General features: G+C 39.9%; 1 protein-coding gene across 1 annotated transcript in view; it reads right to left on the reverse strand.

Moving 5' to 3' along the window:
• Positions 1-19,961, reverse strand: part of LOC139722364 (scavenger receptor cysteine-rich domain-containing protein DMBT1-like) — a 45,719-nt gene extending 25,758 nt beyond the window's left edge. The window contains exons 1-4 of the mRNA XM_071633670.1: positions 19,763-19,961; positions 6,505-6,825; positions 4,343-4,675; positions 1,664-1,984 (exon numbers count right to left, since the gene is read on the reverse strand). Of these exons, the coding sequence (XP_071489771.1) occupies positions 1,664-1,984; positions 4,343-4,675; positions 6,505-6,825; positions 19,763-19,877 (1,090 nt within the window). The 5' untranslated portion in view covers positions 19,878-19,961. The remainder of the gene's footprint in view (positions 1-1,663; positions 1,985-4,342; positions 4,676-6,504; positions 6,826-19,762) is intronic.
• Positions 19,962-20,813: the final 852 nt, after the last annotated feature.

A 20,813-nucleotide genomic window follows, 5' to 3' on the forward strand; every position in this document is an offset into this window, starting at 1 on the left:
AAGTCTAAAGTCATAGCATCTTCTGCTGATGCAAGTGAGACAGAGAAAACAGGAGAGTACCCTTGTGGAGTTTATTATTCAGGTGTAGGAGCAAATTCTTTAAGATGCAGCAACTGCACGGACTGGGTCCATTATTGATGTAGCAGAATGCATCTCTAGTAGTCTGCAGGTGGCAAGCAAGATGACAGGACAAGGTACGGTGGAGAGGTACCAGTGGCATTGCAAACGGACTTGAACTCCGGGGCAGAAGTTTGAGGCTGTGGAGAGGTTCTGCAATTTTGGAGATTATAGGAAACTTCCACAAGCACGACGCAGCCACTATGAATGTGCCGAGTGCAAGATTTGCTTCAGCACATGCTCAAAAATGAAAAATCTCCTGTCCTGGGGAAAACGAGAATGGTTCTCAGCCAAAACAGCGTCCAGTCCCGATATTGGGCACAATTGAGCAGCAAGCTAATCAGCGATCTTGATGTGCATATCAGTCACACACCACGGGACAGTTTACGTTTCACACATCACCCAAAATCACTGCGTCTGCATCCACACAGAAAAGCAAAACTGCTTTTTGGAAATGGGGATGGGAGTCCAAGCGCGGGGACTGTCACAGCTGATTGCTTCCGCGTCCTCTTGGTCTTCCCATCGTGTTGCAAAAGTTCTCTGATGTTGGCTGCAAGAGGAGCTGAAAAAGCAGTTGTGACTGCAAGGATTCAGAGTGACTGGAAGAAGTTCTGTGAGCTCTCGCCCTTCCTCACTTCATCGGCATCACCAATGAACGTGAAAAGGATGGTCTATCATGTGTATGTGCAGAAATGCATGACCTACAGTTGTTAGACATACAGTAATGAAACTGTCCAGCGTAGAATGAGTTGAAAAGGCTGAGATAAGGATGGTCAAATGGATGTGCAGGGCATAGCCCATTGGACAGAAAGAAAAATGAAAACCTCCTCCAGGCACTGAGCCTGGTATAAAGTACATGTATAGATCTAGTGATGAGGAAGAGCAGATGAGGTGGTATGGACAAGTGGCTAGGAGAGAGGAGACAAACTGGCTCAAAAGAGAATACCAAAATTCCCAGTCACTGGGAGGAATCCATGTGGGAGACCCCACAAGACATGGGAATACACAATCAAAGAAAACAGAAGAGAAGCTATTATCACCCACATTGACCCAACTGATGGCATACCACCGAGGTGAATCATCAAGGAAATGAACTGTCCACTCCCAAAGAATTGAAAAAATAGACCTTAAATGTTGATGATGATGACAATGATGTCAGCAATTTTCAGTTATATCTCATCATTTTCAAGCAAAACTTGAAGGAAGTCCTTTTATTTCATATTTCTGTAATTGTTCGGCAGGTTTTTTTTTTGAAGAAAAAAAAAATGTTCCTTGATAATCTTATTTTACAACACGTTTTATAAAACAAACAAAAAAAAGAAGCTTTTCTTGTCATCTGAATCCCTTGTCTAAACGTTGGCACAATGCAAAACTTGGTTCAACATTTTCAAACTCTAACAAGTCAAATAGCAAGCGAATCAAAGAAGTGGAATTAAAAAAAACGATATTTCCTCAGTATATTGCACAAGTTTGCTTCATAATGTGTAACTGGGAGCACAATGTTGTTCAACTGTGTGTTGGGAAAAGAGCATTTAGTCTGTGTCACCTGTCGTAGCCTGAACACAGACTGCGCCAGCATCTTCACCGTGTCCGCACGCAGTAGGAATCTCGGAATCAGGCCAAAAGCACTCTTGCAAGGAATTCTCGTAACCAGTGCAGTCCAAGAAGTCAAAAATGATGCCCCCCGAGCCCCGCCCAAAGCGTGCTCCGCCCGGAGCAGAGGAGGCCCTGGCAAACCCTAGCTGCCTACAGACAACATGAGCATCCTGCAGGTCGAAGGTGTTGTCGCAGATTGTAAACCACTGGTTGTTCAGGAACATCTCGACACGACCTTCTAGGCGACTGGCCCCTCCCACCAGTCGAACTCCTAGGACAAAAAAAAAACATAACGAGACAGAGAGTCTGTCAAAGTGGCAACCTGTGTAAAGCACTCACCATCCAAGAACATTTAACCCAATCCATACTGAAATCCAAAATCCCCATTGACTAATAATACACTGATCATCATGCTTCCGTATGGAACAGGTTAGAAAATGAAAAACTGTCTGACACACAGGGTACTATCCAACCATTTTATCTATAAATGAGGCTTTTGACAGCACACGACAACCAATACTTTAATGGCGGTTACATTCAGTGCAACTTGCAAACACAGATGGAATCTCATTTATCATGGATATCAGTCCAACAGATGCATAATAAGAGGTTGAAATCATCATTGACCATTTATGGACTCTGGCACTCAGCTTTAAAGGTGGTACAGTATTGGTTAGGGTAAGGATTCAGCTTGTGACTTTTTGCGAGAATACTTAAAAACCACTTTATGAAATAATAAAGAGCAGGCAATTCTAAGAGGAATTCAAAGTTAATTTGATGAAAATCGATTCTGAAATGGCTGAGATATCCCAAAACAAAGTAAAACAAAATGATCCTAATAAAAGGTGGGTCTGACCTTTTATTAGGATTGCTTTGCTTTGGATATCTCAGCCATTTCAAAACCATTTTTTGTCGAATTAACTTTTTTGTCAAATGCGTATGATTACATAATCTTTCATATTTCAAAAGATGTTTCTCATTATTTCACAAAATCAACACAAAAAACATTGGAAACCTTAAGCCCAATTTCATCCGAAACTGTGCCATCCCTTTAACTTGCCAAGCCCTTTCAGCAGTAAACAGTGATCTATCCACACTTGGCCTAGTTGTTAAGTTGGCAAGCTCACTCAGGTGTCACAATACACCTCAATCCAACAAGAAGCCCATGGTGGCACAAGAAGAACAAGGAAAAGTAGAAATTACGCGGTGCGTAAAATATGTCCCCGCCGGAAGTAGCATTTAGTATCAAAATGTACTATACAGGTCAAAAGATCAAGGTCAAAGGTCAGAGAAGTCAAAGGTCAACATTCTGTGTAGAAGTTTTGAAGCCCTCACCTAGTGCCATCACATAAAGCAAACAGAATCGAAATCCGGTTAGAAATGGCGAAGGAGTAGCATTTTGTAGCCAATGTACAATATAGGTCAAAAATCAAGGTCAAAGGTCAAAGAAGTCAAAGGTCAAAATTCTGTGTAGAAGTTTTGAAGCCCTCACCTAGTGCCATCACATAAAGCAAACGGAATCGAAATCGGGTTAGAAATGGCGAAGGAGTAGCATTTTGTAGCAAAATGTACAATATAGGTCAAAAAATCAAAGTCAAAGGTCAAAGAAGTCAAAGGTCAAAAGTCTGTGTAGAAGTGTTGAAGCCCTCACCCAGTGCCATCACATAAAGCAAACGGAATCGAAATCGGGTTAGAAATGGCGAAGGAGTAGCATTTTGTAGCAAAATGTACAATACAGGTCAAAAATCAAGGTCAAAGGTCAAAGAAGTCAAAGGTCAAAATTCTGTGTAGAAGTTTTGAAGCCCTCACCTAGTGCCATCACATAAAGCAAACGGAATCGAAATCGGGTTAGAAATGGCGAAGGAGTAGCATTTTGTAGCAAAATGTACAATATAGGTCAAAAAATCAAGGTCAAAGGTCAAAGAAGTTATAGGTCAAAATTCTGTGTAGAAGTTTTGAAGCCCTCACCTAGTGCCATCACATAAGGCAAACGGAATCGAAATCCGGTTAGAAATGGCGAAGGAGTAGCATTTTGTAGCAAAATGTACAATATAGGTCAAAAAATCAAGGTCAAAGGTCAAAGAAGTCAAAGGTCAAAATTCTGTGTAGAAGTTTTGAAGCCCTCACCTAGTGCCATCACATAAAGCAAACGGAATCGAAATCGGGTTAGAAATGGCGAAGGAGTAGCATTTCTACTCTTGGAAACGGTTCAAGGTATCTCTGTGAGCTAATGCTGTCAGAGTCCTGGTGTTGTATTGAGATCAAATTTTGTCGCAATTATGTGCAATTATATCAACATAAATGTTCAGATGTGAGTTTCTTCAATTTGTCTCCCTCTACACCTGAATCTTGCCCCTCTGAATTATATCTTACCTTTACTTAACAGAAATGTTGTTTACATAACTTCATTATTTGTTTGTTTGTTTGCTATCAGCCAGCCCAACCCTTTGACCAGCTGTGAGTGCTAATATCAGCAACTTCCAGTTCACTGTTTGTGCTGGTGCTGGTGCTTACCAGGTCCAAAACAACTGTTTCATATCTCGCTCCAACACCATTGCTGCCTGCTGAGATAGCACCACAACACCAGCACTGGCAACAAACTTGAAATCATCAGGTGACGGCAGCCTACCTGGGTTGCTACCACCTCCCGGTCGTGAGCACACCACTCCGGCATCCTCTCTGTGATGGCAGTTGTGTAGTCTGCGGTGTTGACAGTCCCTCAGGGAAGATTCGCTGCCGCCGCACCGAACGTCGTCCATCAGGATCGGCCCCGATCCCTCACCAAAGTGGGCCCGGGACCGTGCCTCCACTGCAACTCCGAGCCCCAGCTGGCGACAGACCACACGGGCGTCGTTGATGTCCCACAAGTCATCGCATACTGTACCCCACTGGTTGCCTATGAATACCTCCACACGGCCCTCGTAGATATCACTACCTCCAACAAGTCGGATGTTGATTCCACCTATTATTGAAATAGACAAGGATGCAAAATGAAAAGGTCTCTACACACAAAAGCTCTATTACAATGAGAGAGAAATCTAATCATTGGCTTTTGTCAGGGTTATGATGATGATTAAGCAATCTCTCAGAGACTCCAACCCAAAGTACCTTCTGATCTGGAGATTCTCCCGACTGAAACCCCGAGCAAACGGGAGACTCAAAGTTGATGTGTGCGAAGCGCGAAATTCCTAGGGTTCTAGATGCTCTCTGGTGCTATCTAAGGCTTATTTTTTCAACATACGATAGAAATATGCAAGAAATACTTTCCAACGGGAGACAAAGAGCCAGGGCGGGAGAAATTAAATCTCAAACGGGAGAACGGGAGATTTTGCAAAAATGGGTTTTCGGCGGGAGATCTCCCGTCGAAAACGGGAGAGTTGGAGTCTCTGATCTCTTCATATACCATACTAATTATATTCTATAACATTTCAGACATGGAAAAGTAGTCACTAACATCACATCCCAAGAAACTTTGCATAGAACTGAAAGAGAAAGCTATTTTGATATCACAGTGAATTGACAACATCAGTTTTCCCAATGTTCAGATGAAGTTAAGATTGTCGTGCAAGTTCAAAACAGATTGTATGTTTTTTTTTTTTTTTTCAAAGAGCATAGCTATAGAATAAAGGAGCAAATTGAAATGTAGAAAAGCACAATTAGAAATACATACCTTGGGTTGTGTAATAAATCATGATGATTGTTTTAAAATGCCAAATTTGCTAATTACACTCTGGGGATGATGTCAAGTTTGATATCATTCAAGAATAGCTCTAAAAATTTGCCATGCATTTAAATGATTATGTCACATTACTTACAAGTATGTCACAATTGTTTGTTGATGTTTTTGTACTGCTTTTAACCTGCTCCATACTGAATTCTGAATCCCCATAGACTTAATACAATAGGCCACCAGGTTCCCGTATGGAACTGTTTAATTGATGTTACTTTGTTGGGACTAATAAACCTTTCCTGAAAATGATAAGAAGCGTAAATAGATCTAACGTATGTTTAACAATGTTCATAAATTCAATTTATTCATCCTGGTTGACGCCATGCAAAATATGTGAATGGAGAAAAGAGAAAACAAATAACATGTTGGCAACTTAAAAATCTTCTGAGAGCTGATGCAAGTTAGGTTTAATTTTCAGGTGTTTCAGTACGTGTTAAATGTGGATAAATAGATTTTCATTTCATTTCATTTTATTTCCACTTTCATAATTGGTTGTCAAACTTTGTATTAAAAACAAACAAACAAACAAACAAAAATACATGGTGTCAATTATGATAGAGGCGGAATCATGAGAAGCACACAGTAGGCTTATTGAAAATGATCCCTGAAGAAATATTGTGATGAAATATGTGTAACCATTTATAATCATTTGTAACTGGATTGAAACAAACATGAATGCAAAATACGATAAGATTCACAACTTGAAATCAATAGAAAAAAAAATGGATACGTGTAGATATGAAAGAAAAGAAGAACAAAAAAAAACCCTCCATATTTAACTATTCATCAACTTGTAACTTAATTGCATCAAAAAGATGTTGTTCATATAATCTTTTAAATTGTCTTACAGTCTTACTGATCCTGAAAATTATAATTCAAATTATTCCATAAAATAGTATCTTTATTTAAGATATTGATGACTGCGTACAAGATGTGCGATTTAATGGGAGATAGATATTCTGAGCATTTCTGGTATATTTTTTTTTTTCAAAGATAAAAGGAAACAGATACTTTTAAAGATTGAGGGCTAGTTCTATTCCCTTTTTCAAATGTACGCTCACCACTTTGTCCGCAAATGACTCCAGCGTCTTCCCTGTGAGCACAGTTGTGTGTTCCCAGACCCTGGTGCGGACAGGAAAGCAGGGATGACTCTCTTCCAGTGCACCGCACATTGTCTAGCAAGATCGGACCAGATCCCTGGCCGAAGTGAGCGTTGGATGGAGCATGGCTCGCCCGTCCCAAGCCCAGCTGGCGGCAGACTACCTGTGCATCATTGAGATCCCACAAGTCGTCACAAACGGTTCCCCACTGGTTGTTCACAAATAGTTCGACGCGACCCTCATTGGCGTTGGAGCCACCGACGAGACGGATGTTGGCCGCACCTGAAAATGGTAATCATTTCACGACCTGACATCAATATCAGCACCGCATTATAATAAATACAGAATACAATACTGTTGAAAAAAAAGATGCAGGCTTATCGCAATCTCGGCACAAGGCAAGATTCGTGTGTATACTTGGGTGACCCGCACCTCGTCATAGTTAATGTTTGCGCATATTTGAATCACATTTCGCCACTGAAATTCTTTGAAACCCAACTCACATACAGAAAAAATGCTGAAAATTCCAATGGAATCACAAGTTCACTGATCGCGATTTCGAAAATTTGCTGCTATCGTCGTCAAACGCGAACGATGCGAAAAAGTTGCGCACTAAGGAAGGGGCCCGCAACTCGTCACCCGTGCTCCCATAGACAAAGCACGTAAAAGACGTGTGCGGGTGACCGTGATGCTCCCATAGACATACACGTAAAAGATGCGTGCGGGGACAGTGGCGATACTTATAGGGTCTAACACGTAGGGTCCTATTCCGATTAAAATTTCTGATTTTCGCGAAAAATTGTTCGGTTTTCACCAAAATTTGCTTGGGCCTGCCAAGTTTCGAGCATACTGAACACAGTCCCGGGCATAAATTTTTGTTTAGTGCGCTTAAAACAATTTTAAGCGGGGTGACGGTATTCGGGCCCCTGACGAGGTGCGGGTACCTCGCTATACCCACTAGGATAGCACCACCGGTCCTCCCTCTCAAGTGGTCAACCGTACAGTGTGTGGTATGGCGTGATGAGCCGGTGTGTAGATATCTACTGGGACACTGTGTAAAATTTACTGTGAGTTTTTAATACGATTTATTAGACTATCCCAGTGCGTGCATGCAGTGTACTGTATAAGTGGTTTCTTTCGCGGTGGTTTTATTTTCGCGCTTTTTGCGCTTTGAGGTTGAACCGCGAATTTAACATCACGCGAAAATGTTTTGAACTCGTGGCTTGTTACAACGCTATCATTACCGACCGCGAATTTAAACACACGCGAAAAAGTCGGCACAGATGGAAACCGCGAAAGTTTCTGTACGCGAAAGAGACCACTTTTACAGTAGTTGCTTTCAAATCACCACTTAGAACCTACTTGTAATTGTACGTGTGGGACTGTTGTGTATCATTGATGTAGAACTAAAAGTTTACTGCTACGCACTGATACGCAGTGTGTAATTTGGTACAAACTACGAAGCAAACTACTCACCTGACTGTGCCACAGCACAGAGACACCCCAGAACAACTCTGGACCTTCTTCAAAGTTTGAGCAACTTCGACAATTATTATGGCATTCACCACGAAATAGAACTGCACCTCTTTTGCGGGCCCCCATAATTCTCGCAATGTGTGCTAATGTGTGCTGTGCATTGCTGATGTATGGAATGTTCACTCGTGCTCGCACTCGCCCAAGGCCAACCAGTGCTTAGCGTATAGCGTCGTCTGCTAGAGTACGTAATACAAGCAGCATGACGGACTAACCCCGTCGCGGGGCGCTGTAACACAGTAACAGCGCCCCGAAGCAACCCATGCAATTTTAGGAAGCACTCAAATGCACTGCAACACGTAAACAACTCACCGCTCAAAAGGACACTTGGATTCGCAACGAAAAGCCACATGATATAAAACCATTATTGTTGAACAATAGAAACGACTATGTATTTCTCACCATTACCTCCGAAAACAAGATAAATAGTCATCTTTGAGACCGTCTAGTCGAGATACTGTCCGTTCGCCGTTTTGAACGTATCACGCAAATATACTGATCTGCGCATGCGCAAATGAATATTCATATTTTACGTCATCTGCCATATGTACAATGTTGCTCGTATTTGGTTCTCGGTCTCATTTAATAAAGGACACTTGTTCGTACCAATACGATAGGTATCATGGAGTTCAAAGATGCTCTAAGTGAAGTAGAGGAGGATGCAAAAAGAATTAAGTTCAAAGTGGAGCAAATAGAAATTATCAAGAACGCAGTGAAACAGAATGACACCTTCCTAATGTTGCCAACTGAGTTTGGCAAGAGTGCTTGCTTTGGTTTCATCACCAAATCTTGGAAGTTGGATAAAGCAGGGCTGCACACTAACCCATTTTTTTTTTTTTCTGCCGGTCCAACCTGTCTCTGTCGGATCAGTAAATATCCATTTTTCCTCCCCATTTTTGTACTGGTCGGAACAGAAAATTTACTGGTCAACAACAACCTGAAAAAGCATTAACTGGCTTGCAAATTTATTTTCATGTTTTTGTCGACAATAATATTACCTCCCCCCCCAAAAAAAAAAATACATTTTGCAAATAAACATTTTGTAAACTCAAGTGCCTTGTTTACGGATCATTTTCTTGAGAAGGAACAAAAAGGAATCATTTGTGAATTGATTTGTTGATACGAAAAGGAAGTAAAAAAAAAGAAAAAAAGAAGGGACTGAAATGCGGTTTTTAACTTTCCTCCGAAAATTTCTTCCCGTATCTTGGCGTTCTTGAAAGTACACTGCAGGGTCGAATTTGTAATGCTTTGTACTCCTATCTCTTCTTCGTGTATAGAACCATTTTAAAAGAATTGAATGTTTGTGAATCAAAGTGTTAAATGATTATGAACAAAATCAGATTGTATCAAATGCGTGTGTGACTTTTTGTCAACATCGGCGCACGTAGAGTAACACGCGTTACTTAAGTTCTGCGCTTTTCACATTTTTGGTGCTCAGCTGGATTGTAATGATTATATGAATTATTTTTGCTGTATAGTATTTTCTGATGCACGTGCCAGAAGGGGTTCTTTATTTTTCTCCCGATAATCTTTTCGCATTTGTGCATGCGCTCTTGAAAGGTATACGGCAGCATACGGCATCAGGGTCAAATTCACGATCCTTTTTGCGCTTATTTCTACCTCAAATATCAGCGGGATTGTGACGATTTCATGAACTTTACTTCGGATCACTGTTCGGATGTAATCTGTTGTGATGAACACACCAGAATTGTTGACAATGCGCCCTTTATTTTGCTCCGATAATCTTTTCGCATTTCGTAAATGCGTCCTCTCGGATTAGAAGAAATGATACGGCCGAATTCATGATTCTTTTTGCACCTCTTGTTCTCCTCAAACTTCAACGGGATTGTGATGATTTCATGAATCATTTCGGCTGTAATTTTTATAATGCACGCGCCAAAAGAGGTTTAAAATGTGTCTTATTTTTCTCCCGAATTTGTGCATGCGGTATGCGTTTTTGAAAGATACACAGCATGCAGGGCCAAATTCACGATCCTTTTTGCGCCTATTGTTTCCTCAAATTTCAACGGGATTGCCATGATTTCATGGATTATTATTCGGCTATAATCTTAATGATTCACGTGCCAAGAGGGGTTGAAAATGTGTTCTTTATTTTTCCCCGATAAAATCTTCGAATTTCGTAAATGCGTTCTTGAAAGATCATAACACGGCCGAATTCATGATCCTGTTTGCGCCTATCAATTTAATATCAGCGGGATTGTGACGATTTCATGAATTCCTACGGCTGTAATCTTTTACTTTGCACACACCAAAAGGGGTTGAAAATGTGTCCTTTTATACTTTTTACCGATATTCTCTCCCACATTTCGTAAATGCGCGTCCTCTCGGATTAGAAGGTATTCACGGCCGAATTTATGATTCGTTTTGCGCCCATATTGTCTCCTCAAACTTTAACGGCATCGCGGTGATTTTATGAATTATTTCGGCTCTAATCTTTTGTGATGCACACACCAGAAGGGTTGAAAAAACATTCTTTATTTTTCTCCCGAAAATCTCTTCGGAATTATTCATGCGTTTTTTGAAAGACAGTATTCAGGGCCGAATTCGATATCCTTCTTGCGCCTATCGTTTCCTCAAATTTCAACGGGATTGCCATGATTTGATATTCGGCTGTAATCTTTATGATGCACCACCAGAAGGGGTTGAAAATGTGTCTTTTATTTTTCCCCCAATAATCTCTTCGCACTATTCGAATATCACGATTTTTTTGCGCCTATTTCTATACCTCAGATATCAGCAGGATTGCGATGATTTCGTGAATTCTTTCGGCTGTAATCTATTGTGATGCACGCACAAGAAGGATTGAAAGTACATAGTTTTTTTTTCCCGATAATTTCTTCGCATTTGTGCATGCGTTTTTGATAACCAACATGGCACGCAGGACCGAATTCAAGATCCTTTTCGCGCCTACTGTTTCCGCAAATTTCAACGGGACTGCGATGATTTTATGATTTTTTTTTTAATTTTTTTCTCGTCACATTTTGTGCATGCGTTCTTGAAAGGTAAACAACAGGACAAATTTCGTTATCCCTTTTGTGCCTATCTTCATTATGAGACCATTCTGAAGGAATGAAATGAAAACAAACGCAATCAGATCTTTATACTGCTGTAATTTTTTCAATTTTTCTAAAAATCTGCACAAGTAAACTCGTTCTATCATGTCATCTGCCACGCTGCTGCAAAGCCGGGATCGGATCATGGGTTAAAAAAAGGCATGAGTGAAATGACCACAGAAATGCGTGCGCCTCTACGAATACATACTCCTTGTCTGATGGCATGACCGCCGATCGCAAGCAAACGAACGATGTAAACGCGTTGGGGAATACCGGCATGCATTTCAGCAGTATTGTACATACACTTATGTATAAGGCTTAAAAGGGTATTGATCAAGCAACACAACATTAAAAAAAAAAGCCATGGGGAGCAATGGAATACAATCCCAATGACCATGTGGATGGATCTGAAAGGGTTAATTTCTAGTTTTTCATTAACCAATCCATTATGCCTTTAGGATGAAAGCCAATCTAAAATTTTATCAATTTCACGACAATGATAAAAAAAATCCAGCAGAACAGTGCAAGAATGATAAAAATCGGATAAAAGATAAGGAAGTTATGACATTTGAAATTTCAAAAATTTTCAGAAGACACTTCTTGTCCCATTGCTATGAATGAATGAATGAATGAATGAATGAATGAATGAAAATGAATGAATACTCAAGAGTCAATTTTATTTATCTGTATGTCACAGTACATAGAAATTTAGCTTCCAATTCTTCCAACTTGTTACACACAATAATTATGAAACACACACGCACGCGGACACACACACACACATACACACAATCAAACAGAAAGTGACAAGCCTGACAGAAAAAGAAAGACAGGAAGGATCTCCTCTCATGCGATAGAAGTCTTGGGGGGGGGGGAGGTCTCTCAATAAATAATCAAACAATTCTCAACTATTGGAAATAAACAAAACATGTATGTAACAGAAGTGTATTCAATTCAAATCACAGTAGAAAATGAACATGAAGCAAAAATGAATATGAGTCCCCAAGAAGCAAAGCTTGTGAGTGGAGCCCATTGTGAATGTACAACATTTAATAAAACTATAATGTACAGTGTGAAAGGAAACTTGATCTACATAGATGAGACATCTGGGGCATTTCCTCTGCAGACTGGGGAAAAAAATAAAAAACAAAACAAAACATACCCTCTATCATGAAAATCACCTATTATTTTCTTAATCCTTCACATCTCCAGATGTTCATTATGTGTGCACTTCCTTTATTGCAAATAAATAATGAACCACACATTCGAAATGCGCTTTAAAAACGAAATAAATAAGTGCCGGTAGGCCCGATAGTAAATCATCGCCCAGCATGCATTCTATTTGTTACGTCTCATGAATATTCATTTCAGTTCTCAGCGAGCCGTCCGGTTTTTTTCCACACGCATACATTGCCTATTACAGTATGTGCTACGTTTTATCCATATTAGCGCATGCGCTGTGTAAGTCATACTACAATACGAAATGCGGTAGGACTATAAAAACCTCGGATAAACTCTTTCACAGGGCTCTCAAAACAGATCATATTGTAAATCGACTTCGCCTGCCGTGATTGTAAGTATCTTATCTAAGAGTAAGGCCACTAATTTCGGTATAAAACCCTCTATTTTGGTCTCTGGTCACGTAAATGCTTAGCCATATCAGGTGCTTCCGTGACAGGATAGGTTTGCTGTGCGACCCCTTTACGGTACGTATTTGTCCGTATGGGGTCGCTGCTGCGGTTAGCCATGCTGGTACTCTTTTCGCAGGACATTTTCCATCTGCGTTGCACGTCCGTCATGTAACCGCAGCAGCGACCCCATACGGACAAATACGTACCGTAAAGGGGTCGCACAGCAAACCTATCCTGTCACGGAAGCACCTGATATGGCTAAGCATTTACGTGACCAGAGACCAAAATAGAGGGTTTTATACCGAAATTAGTGGCCTTACTCTTAGATAAGATACTTACAATCACGGCAGGCGAAGTCGATTTACAATATGATCTGTTTTGAGAGCCCTGTGAAAGAGTTTATCCGAGGTTTTTATAGTCCTACCGCATTTCGTATTGTAGTATGACTTACACAGCGCATGCGCTAATATGGATAAAACGTAGCACATACTGTAATAGGTAATGTATGCGTGTGGAAAAAAACCGGACGGCTCGCTGAGAACTGAAATGAATATTCATGAGACGTAACAAATAGAATGCATGCTGGGCGATGATTTACTATCGGGCCTACCGGCACTTATTTATTTCGTTTTTAAAGCGCATTTCGAATGTGTGGTTCATTATTTATTTGCAATAAAGGAAGTGCACACATAATGAACATCTGGAGATGTGAAGGATTAAGAAAATAATAGGTGATTTTCATGATAGAGGGTATGTTTTGTTTTGTTTTTTATTTTTTTCCCCAGTCTGCAGAGGAAATGCCCCAGATGTCTCATCTATGTAGATCAAGTTTCCTTTCACACTGTACATTATAGTTTTATTAAATGTTGTACATTCACAATGGGCTCCACTCACAAGCTTTGCTTCTTGGGGACTCATATTCATTTTTGCTTCATGTTCATTTTCTACTGTGATTTGAATTGAATACACTTCTGTTACATACATGTTTTGTTTATTTCCAATAGTTGAGAATTGTTTGATTATTTATTGAGAGACCTCCCCCCCCCCCCCAAGACTTCTATCGCATGAGAGGAGATCCTTCCTGTCTTTCTTTTTCTGTCAGGCTTGTCACTTTCTGTTTGATTGTGTGTATGTGTGTGTGTGTCCGCGTGCGTGTGTGTTTCATAATTATTGTGTGTAACAAGTTGGAAGAATTGGAAGCTAAATTTCTATGTACTGTGACATACAGATAAATAAAATTGACTCTTGAGTATTCATTCATTTTCATTCATTCATTCATTCATTCATTCATTCATTCATAGCAATGGGACAAGAAGTGTCTTCTGAAAATTTTTGAAATTTCAAATGTCATAACTTCCTTATCTTTTATCCGATTTTTATCATTCTTGCACTGTTCTGCTGGATTTTTTTTATCATTGTCGTGAAATTGATAAAATTTTAGATTGGCTTTCATCCTAAAGGCATAATGGATTGGTTAATGAAAAACTAGAAATTAACCCTTTCAGATCCATCCACATGGTCATTGGGATTGTATTCCATTGCTCCCCATGGCTTTTTTTTTTTAATGTTGTGTTGCTTGATCAATACCCTTTTAAGCCTTATACATAAGTGTATGTACAATACTGCTGAAATGCATGCCGGTATTCCCCAACGCGTTTACATCGTTCGTTTGCTTGCGATCGGCGGTCATGCCATCAGACAAGGAGTATGTATTCGTAGAGGCGCACGCATTTCTGTGGTCATTTCACTCATGCCTTTTTTTAACCCATGATCCGATCCCGGCTTTGCAGCAGCGTGGCAGATGACATGATAGAACGAGTTTACTTGTGCAGATTTTTAGAAAAATTGAAAAAATTACAGCAGTATAAAGATCTGATTGCGTTTGTTTTCATTTCATTCCTTCAGAATGGTCTCATAATGAAGATAGGCACAAAAGGGATAACGAAATTTGTCCTGTTGTTTACCTTTCAAGAACGCATGCACAAAATGTGACGAGAAAAAAATTTAAAAAAAAATCATAAAATCATCGCAGTCCCGTTGAAATTTGCGGAAACAGTAGGCGCGAAAAGGATCTTGAATTCGGTCCTGCGTGCCATGTTGGTTATCAAAAACGCATGCACAAATGCGAAGAAATTATCGGGAAAAAAAAACTATGTACTTTCAATCCTTCTTGTGCGTGCATCACAATAGATTACAGCCGAAAGAATTCACGAAATCATCGCAATCCTGCTGATATCTGAGGTATAGAAATAGGCGCAAAAAAATCGTGATATTCGAATAGTGCGAAGAGATTATTGGGGGAAAAATAAAAGACACATTTTCAACCCCTTCTGGTGGTGCATCATAAAGATTACAGCCGAATATCAAATCATGGCAATCCCGTTGAAATTTGAGGAAACGATAGGCGCAAGAAGGATATCGAATTCGGCCCTGAATACTGTCTTTCAAAAAACGCATGAATAATTCCGAAGAGATTTTCGGGAGAAAAATAAAGAATGTTTTTTCAACCCTTCTGGTGTGTGCATCACAAAAGATTAGAGCCGAAATAATTCATAAAATCACCGCGATGCCGTTAAAGTTTGAGGAGACAATATGGGCGCAAAACGAATCATAAATTCGGCCGTGAATACCTTCTAATCCGAGAGGACGCGCATTTACGAAATGTGGGAGAGAATATCGGTAAAAAGTATAAAAGGACACATTTTCAACCCCTTTTGGTGTGTGCAAAGTAAAAGATTACAGCCGTAGGAATTCATGAAATCGTCACAATCCCGCTGATATTAAATTGATAGGCGCAAACAGGATCATGAATTCGGCCGTGTTATGATCTTTCAAGAACGCATTTACGAAATTCGAAGATTTTATCGGGGAAAAATAAAGAACACATTTTCAACCCCTCTTGGCACGTGAATCATTAAGATTATAGCCGAATAATAATCCATGAAATCATGGCAATCCCGTTGAAATTTGAGGAAACAATAGGCGCAAAAAGGATCGTGAATTTGGCCCTGCATGCTGTGTATCTTTCAAAAACGCATACCGCATGCACAAATTCGGGAGAAAAATAAGACACATTTTAAACCTCTTTTGGCGCGTGCATTATAAAAATTACAGCCGAAATGATTCATGAAATCATCACAATCCCGTTGAAGTTTGAGGAGAACAAGAGGTGCAAAAAGAATCATGAATTCGGCCGTATCATTTCTTCTAATCCGAGAGGACGCATTTACGAAATGCGAAAAGATTATCGGAGCAAAATAAAGGGCGCATTGTCAACAATTCTGGTGTGTTCATCACAACAGATTACATCCGAACAGTGATCCGAAGTAAAGTTCATGAAATCGTCACAATCCCGCTGATATTTGAGGTAGAAATAAGCGCAAAAAGGATCGTGAATTTGACCCTGATGCCGTATGCTGCCGTATACCTTTCAAGAGCGCATGCACAAATGCGAAAAGATTATCGGGAGAAAAATAAAGAACCCCTTCTGGCACGTGCATCAGAAAATACTATACAGCAAAAATAATTCATATAATCATTACAATCCAGCTGAGCACCAAAAATGTGAAAAGCGCAGAACTTAAGTAACGCGTGTTACTCTACGTGCGCCGATGTTGACAAAAAGTCACACACGCATTTGATACAATCTGATTTTGTTCATAATCATTTAACACTTTGATTCACAAACATTCAATTCTTTTAAAATGGTTCTATACACGAAGAAGAGATAGGAGTACAAAGCATTACAAATTCGACCCTGCAGTGTACTTTCAAGAACGCCAAGATACGGGAAGAAATTTTCGGAGGAAAGTTAAAAACCGCATTTCAGTCCCTTCTTTTTTTCTTTTTTTTTACTTCCTTTTCGTATCAACAAATCAATTCACAAATGATTCCTTTTTGTTCCTTCTCAAGAAAATGATCCGTAAACAAGGCACTTGAGTTTACAAAATGTTTATTTGCAAAATGTATTTTTTTTTTGGGGGGGGGGAGGTAATATTATTGTCGACAAAAACATGAAAATAAATTTGCAAGCCAGTTAATGCTTTTTCAGGTTGTTGTTGACCAGTAAATTTTCTGTTCCGACCAGTACAAAAATGGGGAGGAAAAATGGATATTTACTGATCCGACAGAGACAGGTTGGACCGGCAGAAAAAAAAAAAATGGGTTAGTGTGCAGCCCTGCTTTATCCAACTTCCAAGATTTGGTGATGAAACCAAAGCAAGCACTCTTGCCAAACTCAGTTGGCAACATTAGGAAGGTGTCATTCTGTTTCACTGCGTTCTTGATAATTTCTATTTGCTCCACTTTGAACTTAATTCTTTTTGCATCCTCCTCTACTTCACTTAGAGCATCTTTGAACTCCATGATACCTATCGTATTGGTACGAACAAGTGTCCTTTATTAAATGAGACCGAGAACCAAATACGAGCAACATTGTACATATGGCAGATGACGTAAAATATGAATATTCATTTGCGCATGCGCAGATCAGTATATTTGCGTGATACGTTCAAAACGGCGAACGGACAGTATCTCGACTAGACGGTCTCAAAGATGACTATTTATCTTGTTTTCGGAGGTAATGGTGAGAAATACATAGTCGTTTCTATTGTTCAACAATAATGGTTTTATATCATGTGGCTTTTCGTTGCGAATCCAAGTGTCCTTTTGAGCGGTGAGTTGTTTACGTGTTGCAGTGCATTTGAGTGCTTCCTAAAATTGCATGGGTTGCTTCGGGGCGCTGTTACTGTGTTACAGCGCCCCGCGACGGGGTTATGCATTTGAGTGCTTCCTAAAATTGCATGGGTTGCTTCGGGGCGCTGTTACTGTGTTACAGCGCCCCGCGACGGGGTTACAGCATGGCATGCTTTGCATCAAAACATACACCCTAATTTCTATTTTTTTCTTGGGGTCTGAAACCAAACTTTTTGGGGGATAATGGCCTGATTGTGATGCTGGGGTGGGGAGCGGCGATCGCGATTAGAATTAGATCTATAGCTGATGGAAATGCAAAGAGCTTTTCTCATGAATAGGCCTATATGACGTAGTGAGAAAAAAAAATATCTTTCGGAAAATGCCATGTTGTTGTTGACTTGTTATTGTTGTTTTTAATAACCTTGCGTTGATCATTCATTCATGAGTTCAATGTAGAGTAAGTAAAACAACACTTTTGCGCCCAAACTGAACAAAACCCATTACTCCGTTTTTGGACAAAATGTTTTTATCCACCATGTCCCTCTCGACCCAGGTGTATAAATGGGTACCTGACAACGCTACATCTATACGGTAATGATAGTGGCAGGGACCTCTGGTAGCGCTGTGGCAACACTGAAGAGGCTATCATGGATAAATAAAAATTATCATTATCATTATCATTATCATAAAGCCTCCCGTTGGCCTGCACACAAACAGCAAATCTGTTCGTTGCTTCTTTAGGGTGGGAATTGTATCTATAAGCCAATTAATCGTAGCATCAGCTAACTGTGACAGGACTGGGCTGATCTCGAAACTACCTCACGAGGCGTAGAAACGGGGGAGTGCCAGAAAAAATACCGTCACATTAACCCTTTGCAGTGGCGGATCCGGGCGCGCCCCCTCCCCCTTTATTTTAGTTGTTGTTGTTGTTGTTGTTGTTGTTGTTGATGTTAAAACAAAATAAATAAACAGAAAAAATGGGGGCGCGTGCGCCCTCTTCCCCCTTTAATTTTGTATAGGCGCCCCTTTTTTACGGAATTCCTGGATCCGCCTCTGCTTTGTTTGCTTTGAGTGCCGATAGTGGCACAGAAAATCCCACAGAAAGGGTTAAAGACCAAGTTAAGTAAGGGATCACGCCAAGCAATGTTTATGTATACAAGTACTGCAGGCTCCACTATAATAACATGGATCATCATGGGCGTCATCACTTATGGAGACACTGCTATCACCTTGTTAAAGGTTAATGAACACAAATGCAATGCGGATTGAGTAATTGCAGCAATATCAGTAGAACACATCGGTTAAGTATGATAAACTTTCCTTCATATTAGTTATGAGTTTGAAAAAATAAAAATCTCGGTGCTGCCCGTTGCTAGATGAGAAGACTGCAAGATTTCGTGACGTCATGCATGGACAACAATCAAAGAAAATAATTATAAAGATGATTCTGCGTATTTTCATATCGCTACCATAATTTTTAAAAAAAATTGAAATAGGCCTACCTTTTTCAGAAAACATGTTAAATTACATTATCAATGCGGAGAAAGGAGGAAGCTTACACTTTTTATTTCAAAAAAAAAATTGAATTCCTTCTCAAACGCTTGAGGGGATGAAAAACATTAATTTACCAGATTATTGACAAAACGAACCCTTGATTTTATAATGTTGTTGTTTGTTTAAAGCAATGACGGGTTATTTTTTTTTTTCAAAGCTCCTACTTTATCTCTTTTTTTTTTCATTTATGTATTTTTCATAGAAAAATCAGTCGATACAAGATATTGCACAAGTTCAAAATCATTCACAGTACTCCTGACAATAGAAGGATTTCGTGTGTACCTGTATGTGTGTTTGACTTTCTGTCCTCGTAAACTATAATCATACCGCAGATTTCGATAGTGCGTTGTAAGATGTAGATAGATACATGCTGCGATTGATCGAAAGATCGGTCTGTATCTGGTCGTCGGGGATATGTTCCGCCGAGACTGCCTCTGGCTTCACGGAATCCCCTCCGATGTCTCCGGAGGAGAGCGATAACGTCAACAAAAAAAAAGACTCTTCTGGGCAGACGGATCTTTCTGTCTAATGCTGCGACTATCATCCTCTTCTGCCATTACGAATATTTGAGATAATCACATTGATGACGACCATGCTAACGACTATGATATTATTATCATCTACATGATAACCACAGTGATGACTGTCCTTACTATCATTAATATCATAATTACTACTACTGTTCTCCCTTCGTGTTTGTTATTTGTTTCTTTTGATATAAGTTTGTCTTACCTCCAACTTGACGAGTTTGCCGATGTGAAAGCTCAGCAGAGATAACAAGAAACAGTGAAGACATGAGGAATATTCTCAAGAGATTGACAGCCTTCCATCGTCTGGAGATCGTCATCGTTCGTTCCGGTGATCGCAAGCTCCCTTGATTGTAAAATTCAACTTTCAGAACTAACGCTGGTGAGCAATCGTCGTCTACGGACTACAAAATAACAAGGAGAGATAAGCGTAATTCATACACTACGAGGAGTCACGTTTGAATTGATGATGATGACAATGATGACGACGAGGATGAGTATTTGGTGGTGGTTGAATGATGTAAGAACCTGGATGCGCGTTAGTAGGTTTCACCGACCTGCTGGGCAGAGCCTACCAGCCAACACCTTCCATTGTTTGATAGCAAGGTGAAGAGTAACCCGCTCCCTGGACGAAGCCGAGTTTTATATCCTGAGATCCGGTGTTTCTTCGTGTCACACGCAGCGTTTGTAATGTATAGTGATCCCCAAAAGCAGTTCCGGGACGCACCCGGGTTCTCGAGAAAGTCGATGCGGGGGAGTTGGCAGGGTCAGTTTGGAACCTCTGCACTCAACACCTGACCCGCAAAGGCCAAACGACAAGTGTAATATTACTATCGTTTCTTCATATGCAGGGGAGCAAGTCAGTGATCGGGTGATCAGTGTTCTGGTATGGAAAGATAACTGTCAGTTATTGTCAAGTTTCTCATTTTTCATATACTTTTTTATTTCTTATTTGTGTATTTGTTTGCTTGTTTGTTTGTTTATTTGTTTGTTTGTTTGTTGTGTATATGTTGTTTGTTTGTTATTTGTGTTTTCTTCTGTTGATTTCGTTTTGATCCTTTTTTTGTTTTGTTTGTTCAATTATTTTTCTATTTGCTTTCCTTTTGAACAATGATGGTTCATAAATTACGACTTGAACAACTTCACAACTTATGACCTGTTATGTAGTCATAATCATAACCATTCATGGGAATAATGATACAAACTGGCACAGCAAACACGTGGCATGATAATGTTATTTTTGCATGATCTGGCAT

Source organism: Diadema antillarum, unplaced genomic scaffold, assembly GCF_040938485.1.
Source record: "Diadema antillarum isolate AM-2024a unplaced genomic scaffold, OU_Dant_1.0 scf00000164, whole genome shotgun sequence".
Classification (NCBI taxonomy): Eukaryota; Metazoa; Echinodermata; class Echinoidea; order Diadematoida; family Diadematidae; genus Diadema; species Diadema antillarum.